Here is a 17,172-nt window from a genome sequence, read left to right as displayed (position 1 = left end):
GTCCCTCTGCTGGCTGCAATGAACCCCCACATCCCTCAGTTTACAGCTTTAATGGTTTACACCTCAGAAAATGTGAGTAAAAAATTAGGGGAATTGGGTCTGAATCTGTCACATGGGTACATTAATAATCTCTACGGTTTCTTCAACCAATATGCCCAATCATCACCAGATCTACCGCTGATAGGTTGTATCAAAATAAGATGATATCTAGACATGTAGCAATGCAGCATTTGGCCACATCAGCGTATCATAGTACAGCACAGTCACATGTAGGCGCAGTGTTATAATCAGTGGAGAAAGTTATCTGGGCGCGTTGGCGCTTGGAATCAAGACATTGACATCAACAAATGCATGTCCGGATCAGAGCATCTTATCTCGAGTCATTTCTCAAGCATTTCAAAACTAAAGTAAATAGGGGATAGATATCATGAGCCAAACAGACTTTTCCCTCATAAGAGAATGAATGTCTGCAGGATTTTGACCGACTATATAGAGAAGGGAATTCCAATCAGCAGAAAACTGTATAATAGTGAGTTAACTACACAATAACATCAACATAAGACTTACTGACGGGTTCAGATCGTTAGATAATAGTAACTTTTATGTGTGTTTTTTAATCTAAACTACAAACAGAAAATGTTGTCCTAGTTATTACCCCGGTTTAAGTCTGTTATGTACAAGTTTGTCTCCAACAGTGATCTGCCTCTTTCTTCCTGTATTTTCAAGCAAGCAGCCAAATACACCCATTGCCCCTGAGTTCTAGACGTCTCTCCGTTGGCACACACACGCATTCCAGCAAGAAAACAGCCACTTGTGTAATTCTAAGCCATTAGGGGAAAAAGGCATTAGATCAGGACAGTTTGCCCATAAGGAATTAAATTAAATTAAATTCTATTCAACAAACACAAATCATCCTCAAGGGGCAATTGATGTGTCAGATGGAAGAATCCTCCTGACCCACCAAAGGCTCTCTGTCCCAGGGATGTACAGTGGGTGTACACAGACTCTGGAGTACCCGAAGAAATAGTGTATGATAATACTTTGTTTATATTTGTTTGAACATATGATTCCATCACATTTTGTGGAAGTTAATTTGATAGATGCAGAAATAGTTTCATTCGAAATTCTCTTTGCATAAAAGCATGGAGCAGGTATATGTAAGAGCTCACAACTGCTTTCCATTCCTTCCACTAATAATAAGATGGAAGTTTAGCTTTAATTGAATATTTCCACTATTCCACTCTTTGTGAATGTGCCAGCTGCTTAGTTAATCCTGTATTCATAGTTGATTCAATCGTACCTCATGATCCATGCATTCAGTATGCATATGCAGTCACATGATCTTCATCAGATGATGAAGTTTTGAGTTACGATGGACATCTGTACTTTCTCTGAGCACATTAAAGACTTCGCGCCCCTCTCGGCCCAAAAGTTGAATTAACAATAAAATGAATAGTATTTGATGCAATACACTAATGAGCTAAATCTGTGTTATCCCTTATTGATCTCCTCCATCAAATCTGTATTAATCACAAAAAAGCCAACGTAGATAAAGAGAAGCAGATGATTTTGGGAAGGGCTAAGAAACTTTTGAACACGTGTGAAGTGGATTGTTGTGCAACATGTGCTGTAACTCAATATCAAGGAGATCTTCCCACGATTTTGTAAAGTGAACTGTGTAAACAAAAACAAAAAAACTCATTGATTTAAAGTTATATGTAAAAAAAACAGGCATACTGGAGCAACCTTGAGCGACCTGTCAGACATTTTACAGACGGCCCGCGTCCCATTCGATCAGATCCGCGTCGGACAGGAGACGAGGAGCGCGACGCAGCTCTCTCCCCCGTGTGTCAGGGCCAGGACGCCACGAGCACCGACCCAGCTGCTTTCTCTCCCCCTTCCTTCTCCCTCCCAGATTCTTTTCTCTCTGAGGCTCTTTAAAGCGAGCGCTCCCTGTAATCTTGCTAACCCAGTTCACCAGAGGTCTTTGAAGTAAGTGGAATGTGTCCGGGCAGATGATGCGTACATCCACACTCTAAAGCAGGGAAAGCAGGGAACGAGATCGTTGGACTGCAGCCGGCCCTTCCGTGTGGTTTTGAAAACGTTGATTACGCCTCAGCCTCGCGCTTACCTGCATTTATAAACACACACACGCATGTACGTGTGTGTGTTGTGTCTACCTGAGGGTTAGGTGCGTGCGCAATGTTGGATTAAATGCTAGTTGGAGACACCGGGTGACAGAAGATAATGGGTGTCTGGCAGCAAAACAAGACCTGAATGGAACATGATGGTTGCGGCTTGTGTGTGTGTGTGTGTGTGCGTGCGCGTGTGTGTGTGTGAGGTACTAGGTACTCCCATAGTTGTGAGGATGGAATTTGGCTCATCATGAGTTCAAAGGAGTCAACCCCAAGCTCTTTCCACACCAACATGAGCAGGCATGCTTCCTTTCTTCTCTCTCTCTCTCTCTCCCTCTCTCTCTCTCGCTCTTCCCCCTCTTTGTGTTGTGTGTCTTTGTCTTTTTGGCAATCTCTCGCTACCCTTCACCCTCTCAGATGAGCTGGATCTGATTTGGGATGTGTGCCACTTAAATCTAAACACCTCATGTCATCAAAGCCAATAATTCCATTATTTCCTTGGCAATGAGCTGGGAATACGCAGAGGGAGTCACACCTCGAGTCACACCTTCATACAAACTAAACGGTCACACGTAGATACCTTGTCAATTATACAAGACCATTAAGAGCATAATTATGTTGTAAGCTGTGTAATGTTATTCTTAATTAAAGCCACGCATATGACATTTTGATATCTTGTGGTAGCATTGAAATAGATTACTGCGGCTGACCACAGAGAAGATGTGAATATTGAACCCATGAATATTGAGAGAAATGATCAACACAGTGAATATAATCGTTTTCATTTGACCCGTGTGTCTTTTTCGTTTTAAACTCAAGCCGTCAGATCACTTTTGAAAGAGGCGAGTAACTAAAGGCATAATGATAATAGGCCCGGATTTACAAAGTTTACCTGCTAATGTCTCTTGCTTACCATGCTCAACCTCTGAGCTGAGCCGTTAGCATGGCTAAAACATCTGCACATGGTGGCTTTAAAGGTATCAAACTATTATTCGGTATTGCATGTGTGGTATATATATAATTATAACATTACTATTGTCTGTTTAATGTTTGGAACATACAGGAAAGTCCTTTTGTATCCGACACACATTTCTGTGTCTTTCTTTGTTAAGATGAATTGCATCCAGTGGCTTTTTTCCTCTTCTCAGGACCTTTCCAAGCCGCTTCATTCAGGGCTCATGTTTCTGGTATCACTGGTATGTCTGGAACAAGCACAACTTTACGCCTGATTCAAGGCCCATTGGTGCCTGGACGAAATCTCTTTTTCTCTCTTTAATAAGATGAATTGGTTCCAGTTGCCTTCTTGTTCCTTCAATTTTTCCAGTCAGCTTCTATCTAAAGCTCTGTGTTCAGGGGGATCGGTGTTTGTTCAAGCGCTGCCAATCATGTCATGGGTTCCTACTTACAGAACACCTTCTAATCATGACATCACAGGGGGTGACATCACACAGGCTGTGTCACACCACCACAGGGTGGTGGGTGTTGGTAATGGCGGCAGTGGAATGTCAGTGATTCAAGCAGCTGGGACTGCGATCTGTTTGACTAATTGCTTTGTTCTTGACATTTGTGGAGGGGAAAAAAACAAGCCTTTTCAAACAATGACCAGTCAAGTCTGGCCTTTGATGGGAGGCAAATTGCTCAAATCACAACATGTTGGCATGCCAACTATTACACCGTTCCCAGGACAATTGATGCATTCAGAACAACAATCCCTTCACAGAAAAGTTTGCCATGGATTACATCTCTAAGAAAACATTAAGGTGAGGTCATTTGAAATCCCACTTTTGCAGATGGAAGCTTGGGAGCCAGAACGTGCGATGGCTCCAGCCAAAATGCAGTCGGTGGGGTAAACTATGCTACTTCAAATCATGTTCAAATATAGGGTATAGAATACCTACATACATACTTTAAACTACTCTGTGGCAACGTCATTAAATACCCACACAACTGTTGGATGGACAAAGAGGAAAAGGAGGAGGACGGTACTTGTGAAGTGACGCAAGCCACAGCAATTATTCACAGAGCTGCTGATCTCCCATATGACGGTCGCAGTACAGGCCACGTGGATCCGAGAACCGCCAATAACCTGAGCTGCCATCAAGCAATCACCTACCCTTGGGGAAAAGAAACTTCAAACCACATCAGTTAAACGTGAGTCGCCGTAGTGTCAATTTCAACGTTTAAAGAACTGTTTGAGTTTGGCCTTATGCAGTTTTCGCGCATTTCCAACACATGAAGAAAAACTGTAGACATGTAAAAAATATATGCCTTCAGGGAAAAAGGGTGCTGAAGCAGAGTTAGCAAACTCAGCAATTCCAAAGGTTGTAAAGTACACTCTAATGAGCACCCGTGCAGGCAAACACACTTACTGTACACAGTGTGTGTACGCAAGGAGTGAATGACGAACATGTGTGTGTGTGTGTGTGTTGGAGATGTTTGTGACTCTGAGCGGTATGTGGGCAACCATAAAGAATCTTAAAGGAGAATTACTATTCTTGAAACATTTTTATTTCACTTTTAAGCATCAGACAAAAGCAACCACTAACAGGGGCAGGCTTATAAAAGAAAAGAACGCAATTGATGGAGAAAAGAAAAGAGAAAAATCATAGAGAAAGAAAAGAGTGAAATTGAAGGGAGAGAAGAAAGTAAAATGACCGACAGGAAGAAAACCATGCCAACACAACAACTGTCTGAACACATCTCAGCCTAAACAAGTCTCCACTGCACAGAGGAAGTACATCAAAATAAAAGTCTGCTGACTACCTCTCAAAGTAGGACTGTCATTTCAAAATAAAAAGTCCTGCATGGCTTTCTCCTGCCTGATGCTGCATGTGCGAGTACCAGGGCATTATCAGAAATGCCCCCTGGCCTTCAACAGTTCTTCTTAAACACTGTTTGGATGAGTGTGCCAGTGTGTGTGTGTGTGTGTGTGTGTGTGTGACCACAGCAGGGAAACAACAGTCTCAGAGGGTCTCCATTTGAGCTGCTTCTCCTCATTTTTGTGATTGTCAAGGCAGTCCTTTAAAGGATTCCCCCTCACACACACAAACATATACACATCTAACATACTTACCCTCTTAACCCAAGCCACACAGTGGCACAGCAATACAAACCATCAAAATACATACAAAATTGGAGCTGTTATATTTATAACAGCTTATCAGTATTATTATAATGATATAGGTGTATACACAGTGGGGCACATTTACAATGGCTATAGAGCAGAGGGAGGAAACCTACAGCCGCCTCAAGCTCCGTCTCCCTTTCAATAGCAACTGTGGTGTGTGTTTGTGTGTGTATCAGTGTATGCGTATGTACAGTAAGTGCCAGGTAAAGGAGGTATATGACCATGAATTTGAAGCCAAAAAGGACAAAGCGGCCCCATTCCTAATCAAAGAGTTATACAAGCACACACATACACACATGCTGACCCCGGTAAACCATCCCCATGGCAACAACTATGACGTACAGGATGAACAGCCCGAAACTGAGAGCTTACACATCACACGCTCCTAAAACACACTCTGTCAGTTATTTCTAAGCAAACACATGCTCCTAGCTACTACAGTAAGGGCAGTGTGCACACATGCACCTGTCACCGTGAGTGCACCTCAGTGTGAAATGGAGTGAAAGGGTCAGTTCATTCAAATTAAAAGGCCAAATCTCTCTAAGTGTGTCTGTCTTTGCAATCAGTTTGTACTTTATTTGAACATGTTCTAACAAATCCGTCGCTGAGATGCCTATGTTTTAATTAAAGGTGAAAGAAAGTTAGTTATTGCATAAAGTAAAGACAAAATTAGATGTCAAAAGACCAAGGGTCCTTAAGCGCCATCTTTAGTGGTGTGTCTGGTACTGTGTTTATGTGTGTGTGTGTGTGTGTGTGTGTGTTATGGGGAGAGTAGATGTTCCATAAGAAGATTGTAAGACAATGAGATGTAGAAGCAGTATTTTTGGCATACATTTTTAAAACATATCAAAGTAATTACCAGTTGCCGTACACGTTGTGCTGGACAACTGCACTTTATGGTTATCTATTGCGCGACAGACTTTACTAGCAGAAATGTTTGGGCAACTCTACCAGAGAGCTGATATGTTTGTCTACATGCATCATTTCCTGTTGCATATGTCTCACCGTAACATTAGAAATGACACAACAAAGTGGTACCTTCCAGTACTTGTTGAAAGCGACTTTGTACAGGTTTAAAAAATGATTTCAAAAGATAGCACAGGGGTGGAGCAATGATAATGACGCACTAATAATAGCGCAGCTTGGGCTGTGCAGTGAACCGAACTCCCTCTTTGAAAAAAAAAGAGTTGGCCAGCCATCAAGCAACGTGCGTGACAGCAACAGTCTGCAGTAGCACTGACTGGCCACAGAGAGGCGACGCCAGGACCACCCCAACTGTTACACAAGTCCTCCCTGAAAGGAGGTTTAACGTCTTCCTCCGCAAGGAACCCAGTGACAAGCTGCCCGGGCAGCAGGTGTCTGGTGGCAGTGTTTGTCTGTTTGTGTCATTGTGACTGTGGGTCTTCAGTGCCTATCACGATGACTTTGTCTGTTTGTGGAACCGGTCTGTTTACCTTCAGATGATTGTCTGCTGGCAGGATTGTCTGTAGTCAAAAATCACAATTACATTATTTTACAGTAAAATGTTGAGTCTTAAAGCCTTTAAGAGCTTATCGTACACCCCCCCCCCCCCCATCCGCGCTCTGCTACAGTTTGCTTCTCTCGGGCGGTGCAAAGAGCTGGAGGCAGTGAAATTGTTCTCTGTGGATGCTCAGATGCACTGTTGCACCAGACACAGAACTGTAATGGGCCGCAGTCTCACGGACACACCAAAAAAAAGTCTGTGATGAGGGAACTCCAGAGTTATCAAGAGTGGTTTGTGTCTTTAAGTCCATGTTTTCTGTGATGCTCCCGTCCGCGGGGAACTTCCATTGCGGCATTCCGGTCTGTTTTCCCGGGAAAAAAAGGAAATCCAAAGGAATAGTTCTATGCTGACAGGTCTGATATGACCAGTTTTTCCACTTTATTCCCCATGTCTCCTGGAACTTGAAGCTCCTCAGATTCATAGTCATCATCAAAGGACCTGGAAGAACAACATGCAAAGTAGAACTGGTTGATTGTTGCTTTATTTTATTGTCAAGCTAATCTTAAGGTGACAAAAAAGGAATTTGTCTGTTTCAGAAGTGTCTGAAAAACTGAAAAAATGCACCTCGGCATGTATGGAAGTATAAGACTATGCATCGTACCCATCATGTAGCTGTTCATTTGCAGTCTCCTCAGCAACCAGAATCTCATACTCCTCTGAAGCATATTTATCCCAATCAGAAGGCTCTGGACCTTCACTATCAATGTCCTGGAACGACACATGGACAGCAAATACCCACATTTTAGAGGAAAAAGAGACAATATCATTACATTTTTCAAAATAAATAAAGAGGCAAAATTAAACACTTTGAAACCATACAATATATGAAATCTAGACATGTGGGAGGATATATAAAACCAATTAGCCCATTATGTAATTTGTTTTTTAATTCCAAGAAATATCTTAGATATTAAAAATAGAGTAGGTGAAGTTCACTGTAGAATTATGTGAAGCTTGAGTGCACTAAATGTTGTTATATTACAATTATCTTCTCCAAAATGTGTCTTTTTTAACTGGGTGCTGCTTTTGTTTTGTGTTTTTTTTCCCTTTTCCCCTTTACATTGACAGCTCCTGCAATGTGGCTGAATGGTTTATTTAATAAATGTAAATGCCCACCTTTTGCACAGCAAATGGGTCCCTTTGTTCGTGGTCCAGGTATTTCTCCAGATTGAAGAAGGTGTCAAAGAATATGTGGGCCATCCGACAGTGCTTCAAATCACCAAGGGTTATCTTACCTGTAGAAATCAACACGAGAATGTGTCCGCTATTACCCAATTCACAGAGCTAGACATGAGCTGTGGTTGGAAAGCAAGGTAAAAAAGACAGTAGCAGTAACAATAAATATAAGATAGTCCTGAAAAGCACTGACCTGAACTCTCAGGTTTGACCAGGTCAAGCATCTGACAGAGCAGATCCTGGAAGGGCAGAGGTTCGATGCCCATCCTTTCCATCCTCTCACACTGCTCTTCATAGAAATACTCCAACTCAAACATGGACAGGACACCATCGCCATCCACATCCATGCAGCGGAACCAGTACTCTATGCTGCAGGGGGATATGAAAAGTGATTTTAGAGTTACGCACGACATTCGCAACTAACAGACATGGTTGAAGCAGTTACTTTGCAAATCAAGTGACATCGGCCCGGCAGGCGATATTCATCAAACAGTGACAAAAACAATGCTCAAACAGATGCTCAATCCCCTTCTGCATCACCTGGTGGGATTTTTCTTGTCTTCTTCAGACATGAGGAACCAGACAAACTCAGCGTAGCTCATCCGGCCTTCCCTCTGCACGGCGTTACCCCTGGAAACAAGAGAAATGGAGAATTTCACACTCAACAGCACCATCACGGTGAAGTACTCACCTCCTTTTTTTTTCATCTGTGTGTTTCCACTTACCGAGTAACGGCCCCTGAAAACAATCTTCCAATGATTCTGTTTGAGGAGGCTGTCAGAGGAGAGAATGAGAAAAATAAGCAAATACGTTTTTCGTTTAAACACACGGAAACAAATGGGGCCTGTTGTAAACTATTGTGCACTTGAGTAAGTACAGAGTAAGTGAATTAAAATTTGGTTAAGTGGTCATATAATTCTGTTAACAATGTAACGCATTTCACATGAGACAGCATGGAAGTGTTGAGCCCAGGACAAACAGCTGTTGTTTTCTGCAATAGCTAGCGGGGGTCTAACAAATGGAAAATAAACAAATGAATGTGCCAAAATCCAAAGACATCTGTTTCTGATTCTTTACTGGCATACAATCCGTATTAAATGCAATAGGGCCAACACAGACCAATAGAGACCAATATCATAAATCACAAAATGTTTCACAATCTGTACATAATACAACTATTGTATACAACTGCTTCATTTTTAAAGAAAATGTGCTTTTTCTTGAAGGCCTGGATTCTCTCTTGATAACCTTTTTTTACTTTTTGTAAAATGAGCCCCCATGTGTAACCCTCCACTTTTTAAGTTCTACTTACCATGGTCATTGTATCTTCCCAAGTCTTTCGGGTCAATGTAGAGGTCATGGTCCGTATCAAGCTCCCAGAACTTGCAGTAGATGACGTAGAAGTGTTCGTAAGAGAAGTAGTCAGTGATCTGGTTGATGTCGTCCTCCTCCTCCAGCAGAGCCAAGGTCTGTAAGAAGTTGCTCCGGCGCAGCTCCATCATGGTCATACGACCCGTCCACGAACGGTTCACCACATAGAATATCCGCTGGATGACCTGAGAGAGCGGCAGAATGGTGCTGATTAACACAGTGACTCAAACTTCACTTATTGTATTACTCTAAATAAGCAAGGTATACATGTTGTCATTACAGTGGGGCTTTTCATAGCATCGCAGAAGAGAATTATGTGGATTTTTTGGCCTCTTTTGTTTTCAATCTATCACTGTTTTTGTCCCAAAAAGGCCACTAGTTGAGCAGCAATAAAATCACAATGAAACAGAACAAAGCACAACACATAAAATAAGTTAAATTAGGAGTACAAATGTATTGGGATGATATGAAAAGGTTCAGAGATGGAAGAGGCTATGACATGTTTTATGTCTGTTAGCTGATGGATGTTTAAAAAGGGATTCAGGACAAAAGGCTGCGACGCTGCTTGGCCTCTGCATTCAGTCTATGGAAATAGCATGAAACGCACATGGGATTTTCCCCGACCTTGTTGTTATCCAGATTTATTAAACATTTTCCTCATCTTTCCGTGAGGGAGACCAAACACTGATTTGTCTACAACTGAAATTTTCATCCAGATTCATATTGGGGGTAGGATCTCCATCGTACTATGGAAACAAGGGGGTCGCTGAAACACAACACTAGGGCCTCAGTAAAGACATTTCCCGGTGCATGGACCTCCCAGGGGCTGCACATGCCTCATACAGTAGCGGGTCATCTGACCTTAACTGAAGGAAGTAAGGGCATGTGGGATGTGGGGGGTCAGGGCCTCATCCAACTCCGACTTCTAAAGCATGTGTTGCAGCTGTCGACACGCACGCGCCTCACGCACACAGAGTTTGCAGCTGAAGTAACGAGGCGTTCTGCGAAGCTGCTTCACTGAGCAGGAGGAGTGGACTCTGAGAGGTCACTGCATATGACAACAGCGCCGTCGTGGAAGAGGTATATAGAAGTAACAATACCCCAAATGTACAAATAATAATAACTTTTGGACAGTTAACCTTTGATAATATCATATTTTATAAATATTTCTTGTGAGTACTACTACAAACTGACAATTAGCCTAGGCTTCTGATTTAGGCTGATAAGATACTGTGAAAAAAACGTATATATATATATACTGTATATCTATGTATATATCCTTGGATAACCAAAAAGAAGCTGTAGCTGCATTATTAAATAGCAGAATACTCATATTGCTACACTGTAATACACTGACACATTATCACATTAAAGGAGCAATGGATATTATTTTTCAAGCCATTTACCGTTGTTATGTAGCGTGAATGGAATTCAGGTGCATCCTTCAGAAATGTGAGACCGGGATGCGTATCCACTATGTCCTAACAGTTCAAACACAACCAGAAAGGAAAAGAAGTCTGCGGTAAATACAGAGGACAGCACAACCATTGTGTAATGTTTGCGTTGCTTGACAGATTGATGGAAGTTAATATGACGTCTACCTGCAGTAAAGGGATCAAGTCCTCCTGCTCCAGGTAGTTACAGCTGGGTTTGGCTAGCAGGGAGATAAACCTTGACGCATCATCGTGGCAACTGTGTAACAACCTGCGGGAGACGAGGGGCTGAATATGAGCTGATGGGTTACAATGCTGCATCTCTAAGACTTTCTTTAGATGAACACGAGGCCTGTCTTACTTCCTCCAGGTTGCAATGAAGGAGTGAACAGATACAAAGCCTGTTCTCTCACCACCCGCTGAGGAGAACATGGGAGCCTTCCAGTAAAGTGGACACCCGCATGCCTGCACAGAGAGACGAGTGACAACACCATTAACTTACCCTGATAATCAATTGTCTACTGTGCTTTCCTAAAAAAGGGTTAAATCAAACAGTTGTGTTATTCCAGAGAAAGATATTGTTATGTACATAGTGCATTGCTGAACAGCCTAAACAACTACTGACCTTTGCGATCTTGCCCATTTCATATATGTCGGCCTTCTCCTCCTCAAATTCCGCAAAGGCCGCCTCGATGGCAGCAATGGCTGCGTCGTGGTTGGTAGGCGGGCCCACGGCGGGCAGCCCGCGGGGGTAGTAGAACCTGGGAATGTTGATGGCAGGGGGCGGAGGGGTGACTACCACCGGAGCCGGAGGAGGGCTAGGTGAGCGCGGTGTTGGGGTGGAGGTGGGTGTGGGCGTGGGCGAGGGCGTGGGCAGGGTTGGGGCAGGTGGAGGTGTGCCCGGTGTCCTCTCCGGTTTGGACTGCACCTGAAAGGAGAGAAGGGCAATAGTGAGTGGGAATCTCACACTCTCATACATCTCATACAATTCGAAATGGGGTTTGTGAACAAAATCTGAATAGAAGGGTAAACAACTAAAACCCCACAGTCTAGATATGATTTGCAAATCAGAGCTAAAATACCATGAACTATGAATATAAATTGACAGCACTCTTACGACATATTGCCGCCTGATTTCTACCTGATCAAAATGTATAGATTAGCTAAATTCATGAATCCACAATAGTTTTATAGGCAGTAAGACTCAAGAAATTGGGTAGTTTTTCTAGAAAAAATACACCCAGGACAACAAAGGCTCAATGTAATGGATGTGGTGGGATTCTCTGAAAATAATAGTGAACATGAACAAACAATGACAGACTTGGTTTTATATTCTGAAATTATGCAGCAATGATTGGCAAGAAAAGCTCCAGGAGGCACAAAAGTGTGACAATTTCCAGCCTACAATAACTGAAAGAGAAAAGATATAAAGCGGGGAATTGAACTCGCACACTGCAGGGCCGCCAGGACGCTGCCGGAGTGCGGGCACTGAACAGGACAGCTGTAGCGCCCGCTCCCCAGACCCCCAGCCCACCTCCCACCCTCCTTCACAAAGGTCTTTCTATCACTTTATTCCAGCACCCCCTTCCCCTATTAATACCCTGCTGGTATCTGCCTCAGAATAGTGTGTCACTCAGTGTGTATGAGAGCAACGACAAATGTGTATGAGTGTGTGTGTAAACATCTGTGATGATATGTGTGCGTAGAGGGAAGAAACAAATTAAGGAATAAATATATGTGACTTATATATTTAGGGTGTATTTTGTCATGAGTTGGCATTTTGCGGTCAATCCGGCTCGTTGCACCGACTGACCTGTTGCTGCTGGAATGACTTGAGTCTCTTCTTGAAGCGGGACGGGAGGACAAAGTCACACCCCCTGGCTAGAAAGGCCAGTTCCCCCCTCAGGTCGGGGTCCCGGCATAACGACGTCTCCTTGATCATCATGGTGGGGGCCGAGACACGTAACCCCCCACCAGACACGGCCACCGGTGCAGCTGCTGACGCGGGCCTCCGCTAAAGGACCGGCTTGTCCGGCAACTAAACAACCGCCGAGAGCAAAGCGAGCGGGCGAGCGGGGGGGGGGGGCGGCCCTTCGGATATCCACTAACGACCCCACGAGAGCACCTGTGTGCTTTTTCAGGTCAAAAAGGGCCTTTTTACCACCGGTCGCACTCACAGAATTTCTCCACCCGCATGTACCGGCTCCCGAAGCCGTGTCGTGTGCAGCAGTAGTCCAGCGGTGTGTCTGTGCAAAGTGGTGTTCCTTAAGACTCCCGTGCTACTGTGCAGGCCGCGAGGCAGAACCATGGCACTCAGCTGTTTTATGACCAATCGGAGCCCCAAACAGCAGCTCCTCTGTGGGCTGGAGAGCCCTCTGATGTGCCCCTTGTATGTATTTGGTGCGGTCTCACTGGTGCCTGCCGCTCCAAGCTGGGCTCTGACGGACTGCACTGAGAAACATGAGCCCCGCCGGGGTCTGGCCATACACAAACACACACACACACACATGCACGCGCACGCATGCACGTGGCACACCGGCTGTCCTCAGCTCGGGGGGTGGGGGTGGTGAGGGAGGTTCAGCCATGTTGCGTATTTCTGTGTAGCGTTTTGCAGGACCGAAACCCTTCTAAGTCCCTGCCATTGACCGAGGTGGGAAAAGACAACTCAGAGTGTGTCTGATTGAAGGGATTCAAGCTTTGAGTGTACTTGTCCTAGCGCTCATGGCTAGGACAAGTACACTCAAAGCTTGAATCCATCCATTATTTTTACCACTTCCCTTTTGCTAAAATACTAATTTTATTTTTTCTTATTTAACATCCATGTTTTATGAATAACTTCATAATTTTAACAGCTGAAAATAACAAATATCATTGTCACAGATGGTTTCTATATAATGGATGACGAAAGAAAAAAGTCAGAAAACAATTATCACAACCTGCAATTTGACTGCAACAAATTATTGTTTTCCATAATGATTTATTAGAAATGTAGTTTTATTCAATTATTATTTATCTAATAAAATCACATTCATATGTGTAAAATGAAAATCTAGTAGTTGTGCTCAAATTGCATATATATATTCATATGCTAAAGGTATAAAATCCTTCCAAGACTCCCCCCAAATGTCTGACATTTAAAAGTTTAGTTTACACGTACTCTAACATGTAGAGTGTATTGATGATAAGCTGCTGACTATCACTTTCAAGTCCATTCAGAAAAAATAAAATGATGGTATTTTTCCACAAGAGAAACACATTAATTCCCCATTTGGTACATTTCTATGGCGGTCCATACCCCGGAGTCACTGTTCCCACGCTGTTTCAGTATCTCTGCATTACTGACAACATGGTCTGTAAATAACAGATGAGCGACGACTCCCACACTACACTTAGAGAATGTGTCCTGCCTTTCCAGAAAAATAAGTGAGTCACCCTGGGTTTTTTAGGGTGACTCCTCTCCGCTCCCAGTGCACCGAGCCCTACGAAATTCTTTGGCACAACTGGACTCTTTACTGAATCCAAGGTCGCATACCGATCCCACACACTCACACACACACACATATTGTCTTCTTTCTGGCCACTTCTCACCTCCATGCAGTAGGGAGAAACATTATACCATCGCTATCTCGTGTGTGTCATCAAAAGAGCCCGACGCGACAAGCACCATCTCACCAGCCATTTGTGTCCAATTTGAACCCTTCTCTCTCTCCCTCCCTTTCTGTCTTTCTCTCTTTCTCTCCCTCCCTGGTCTGCAGCTGAGTCTGATCACTGAAAAGTTAGTTCCAAACACTTTCTCTGCACAGTCACGTGAACTGTAGGGATGCCCAGTGATATCATAAATTGTTGGGTAAAGACATTCGGTGTCCATATGAGTGTGTGTGTGTGTGTGTAAAGAGAGACAGGACAGATGCCACGGGGCAGCTGTGTGCTCTTTTCCTGTCCGACTGACAGTCTGTGAACCCTGCCCTCTGGTCCTAAAACTAGCCGCTGAATGGATCTAAAGTGCTAACCGCCAACATAAAGAAAACGGTTCCCTTCGTCAAGGAGCCTTTGAAGAGTCCTCGATGCTTTACTACAGTGTGTAAGACAACGCAACTCAACTGACATTAAAGCAACTTGTGGGACAAGCTGTTCCAAATGGGAGGGACACATGAGGTCTGCACTATGTGCCAACCATGTTTCATTCTGTGCTCAGGTAGACATTACTCAAGTCTATCCACATCAATGAAACTATAAGCTACGTAATAGGAGACTTAGTTACTTCCTTACACAAATTAAGTATCAAAAAGACAATTCCACATTCCAGGCTAAATAGTATATATGTATAAATATATCCACCAAATAATCTAGATGAATTGATAGCATTACAGGTCAAAAGAAACATGTATTTTTGAAATGGTGTGAACTGATCCCGTTATCTGAGACTATTACTGTCCATATTTTTGATGTTGAGGGACCAATTCTTCAGCATTAATACAATAATGTATTTATTTCATTTATATTGAAAAGACACTGAAACCATTTGTGATTTATGGGGCGCAGATGGTTTTTGATGCACACATTTGATCAACAATGTTCTTTTTGGTGAGTTTAGCAAACTGAGAGGGCAAAAAGTACTAAAGGAAGTTAAAACGGGGACTTAGCAACAGTTGCACGTGTGCGTGCTGAGTGTAAAGTCAGCAAGTTCTTCCCTCCAACTGCAACCCAGATCCAAACCCACTATGACGAGAACAGGTGAGTCAGCCGACTTCACAACATTGATCAAATAAATGCAAGAGCGGAAGAGCGGAGGGACCAGAGCAGAGGACCAGGTGTGCAACAACCACAACTGTCGCCGTGCACACGCTTTCTTAACGGTTTTAATTAGCACACAAAATTTGTCAGGCATATTATTTATGTGTGTGTGTGTGTCTGTGTGTGTGTGTGCGTGTGTGTGTGGATGCGTGCAAGTATGCCTCGATGGATTTAGTTAACAGGAATCCTCCAGCTTCTTCCAGTCTTTCAGAGAAGTTAAATAGTGTGAACATAACAACTTCCTAAACACACAACCCCCCCCCCCCCCCCCCCCCCCACACACACACACACACACACACACAAACACACACACATCTGCTCTTTGAAAATGGCTGTCTGCTGTGTGTAAAATGATCCGTGTAAATATAGCCACCACGTTTCACATTTATTTTTGCTTCAGGCACCGGGCAGACTTCACATATGCAACACACACTATTCAAAGTCATACAATAAATATATTTAAATATGTATTCTGATTAATAGTTACATTTAAAAAATCCCTGATAAAATTAAATGATTCAAACACTTTTCTTTCATATTCAGAATATCACTATTCATCACTGCATCAGCTAGTGCCTGCCATGCACTTTACGTATAGAGATGTATCTTAATCGGATGTTTATCATATTTTTGCAGTGAAACCAACTGGCCACTGGGACAAATTCAGTTTAAACTTGTACATGATATCAGTGAAAGAGACAACTACCCCGCCCCTCACTGTGATTATACACACACTCACTTCAGACCAGACCTGCCAAATGCCATCTCCATGGCGATAACCCCCTCCCTGGAATGAGTGTTGGGTGGAATACTCCCAGGGTTACTGTGCCAACAGCAGGAAAGTTCACATCCCAGCTCTATTCTTTATACCCGGACACACTTCCTCTCAAGGAGAAGACCCGCACACACACACACACACACACACACACACACATATAAAGCTGCCATGGGAACCTCGTCTCTAAACTACAATGAACCAAGTTCAAGTGCTGCCTTGATAGATGAAGTGAACCAGTGGTCGTCATGGTCACCCAACATCCAAATCACTGAAGGAGGACAGCTAATGACACAGCTGCTGTGGCTGTCTGACCAGAGGAAGAGGCTGTTGTGTAATAAAGCAATAAGGTACGAGAGGCTGTACTTTATCTTCAGTAATCTAACAGTTCGAGGGTGTAGTTAGGCAACCCTCAAACGGTTACATTATTGAAGATAAAGTACTCCCTCAAGTGCCTTTAAGCACAAAATAGTTGCCTTTAAGCACAAAATAGTTACCTTTAAGCACAAAATAGTTGTAGCCACCAAACATGTATCGCATTTCAGTGAGCTAGAGAAAAAAATAGTCCCTGTACGTGCATGTAAACAGCATTGGGTCCCGCACCATCTCATTCATTCCCCTCGCTCATGACGTCCACCTTAATTGTCCGGTTGCGAAAGCTCGCATTGCCTCAAAACGATTATTTGTGGGATTTACGGGGATCGCCACCGAGCTAAAGGCTCAAATATCAGCTAACGGTCGCGCAAATCTAACCTGTTGCTTTGAGTCCGCAGTGACATAAAACACTAGGGTCAGTGTGAACAGCAACTATAAATTATCACTCAATAATGCACCCC

General features: G+C 43.3%; 1 protein-coding gene across 3 annotated transcripts in view; it reads right to left on the bottom strand.

Annotated features, from left to right (window-relative positions):
* Positions 1-4,625: 4,625 nt before the first annotated feature.
* ppp2r3a (protein phosphatase 2, regulatory subunit B'', alpha) overlaps positions 4,626-17,172 on the bottom strand; it is a 46,870-nt gene continuing 34,323 nt past the window's right edge. For 2 of the 3 annotated variants that reach the window (XM_037486525.2, XM_037486526.2), the window contains exons 3-13: positions 11,393-11,695; positions 11,129-11,232; positions 10,936-11,038; positions 10,741-10,815; positions 9,276-9,519; positions 8,689-8,737; positions 8,504-8,593; positions 8,157-8,332; positions 7,904-8,022; positions 7,389-7,495; positions 4,626-7,225 (exon numbers count right to left, since the gene is read on the bottom strand). In XM_037486525.2, the coding sequence (XP_037342422.2) occupies positions 7,129-7,225; positions 7,389-7,495; positions 7,904-8,022; positions 8,157-8,332; positions 8,504-8,593; positions 8,689-8,737; positions 9,276-9,519; positions 10,741-10,815; positions 10,936-11,038; positions 11,129-11,232; positions 11,393-11,695 (1,467 nt within the window). In that variant the 3' untranslated portion in view covers positions 4,626-7,128. Of the gene's footprint in view, positions 7,226-7,388; positions 7,496-7,903; positions 8,023-8,156; positions 8,333-8,503; positions 8,594-8,688; positions 8,738-9,275; positions 9,520-10,740; positions 10,816-10,935; positions 11,039-11,128; positions 11,233-11,392; positions 11,696-12,580; positions 13,233-17,172 lie in introns of those variants that run through there. The other variant, XM_037486527.2, reaches the window with a different exon arrangement.

The sequence above is a fragment of the Pungitius pungitius genome, chromosome 14 (genome assembly GCF_949316345.1).
Source record: "Pungitius pungitius chromosome 14, fPunPun2.1, whole genome shotgun sequence".
In the NCBI taxonomy this organism is placed as follows: domain Eukaryota; kingdom Metazoa; phylum Chordata; class Actinopteri; order Perciformes; family Gasterosteidae; genus Pungitius; species Pungitius pungitius.
This window is presented reverse-complemented; position numbering and strand designations above follow the sequence as displayed.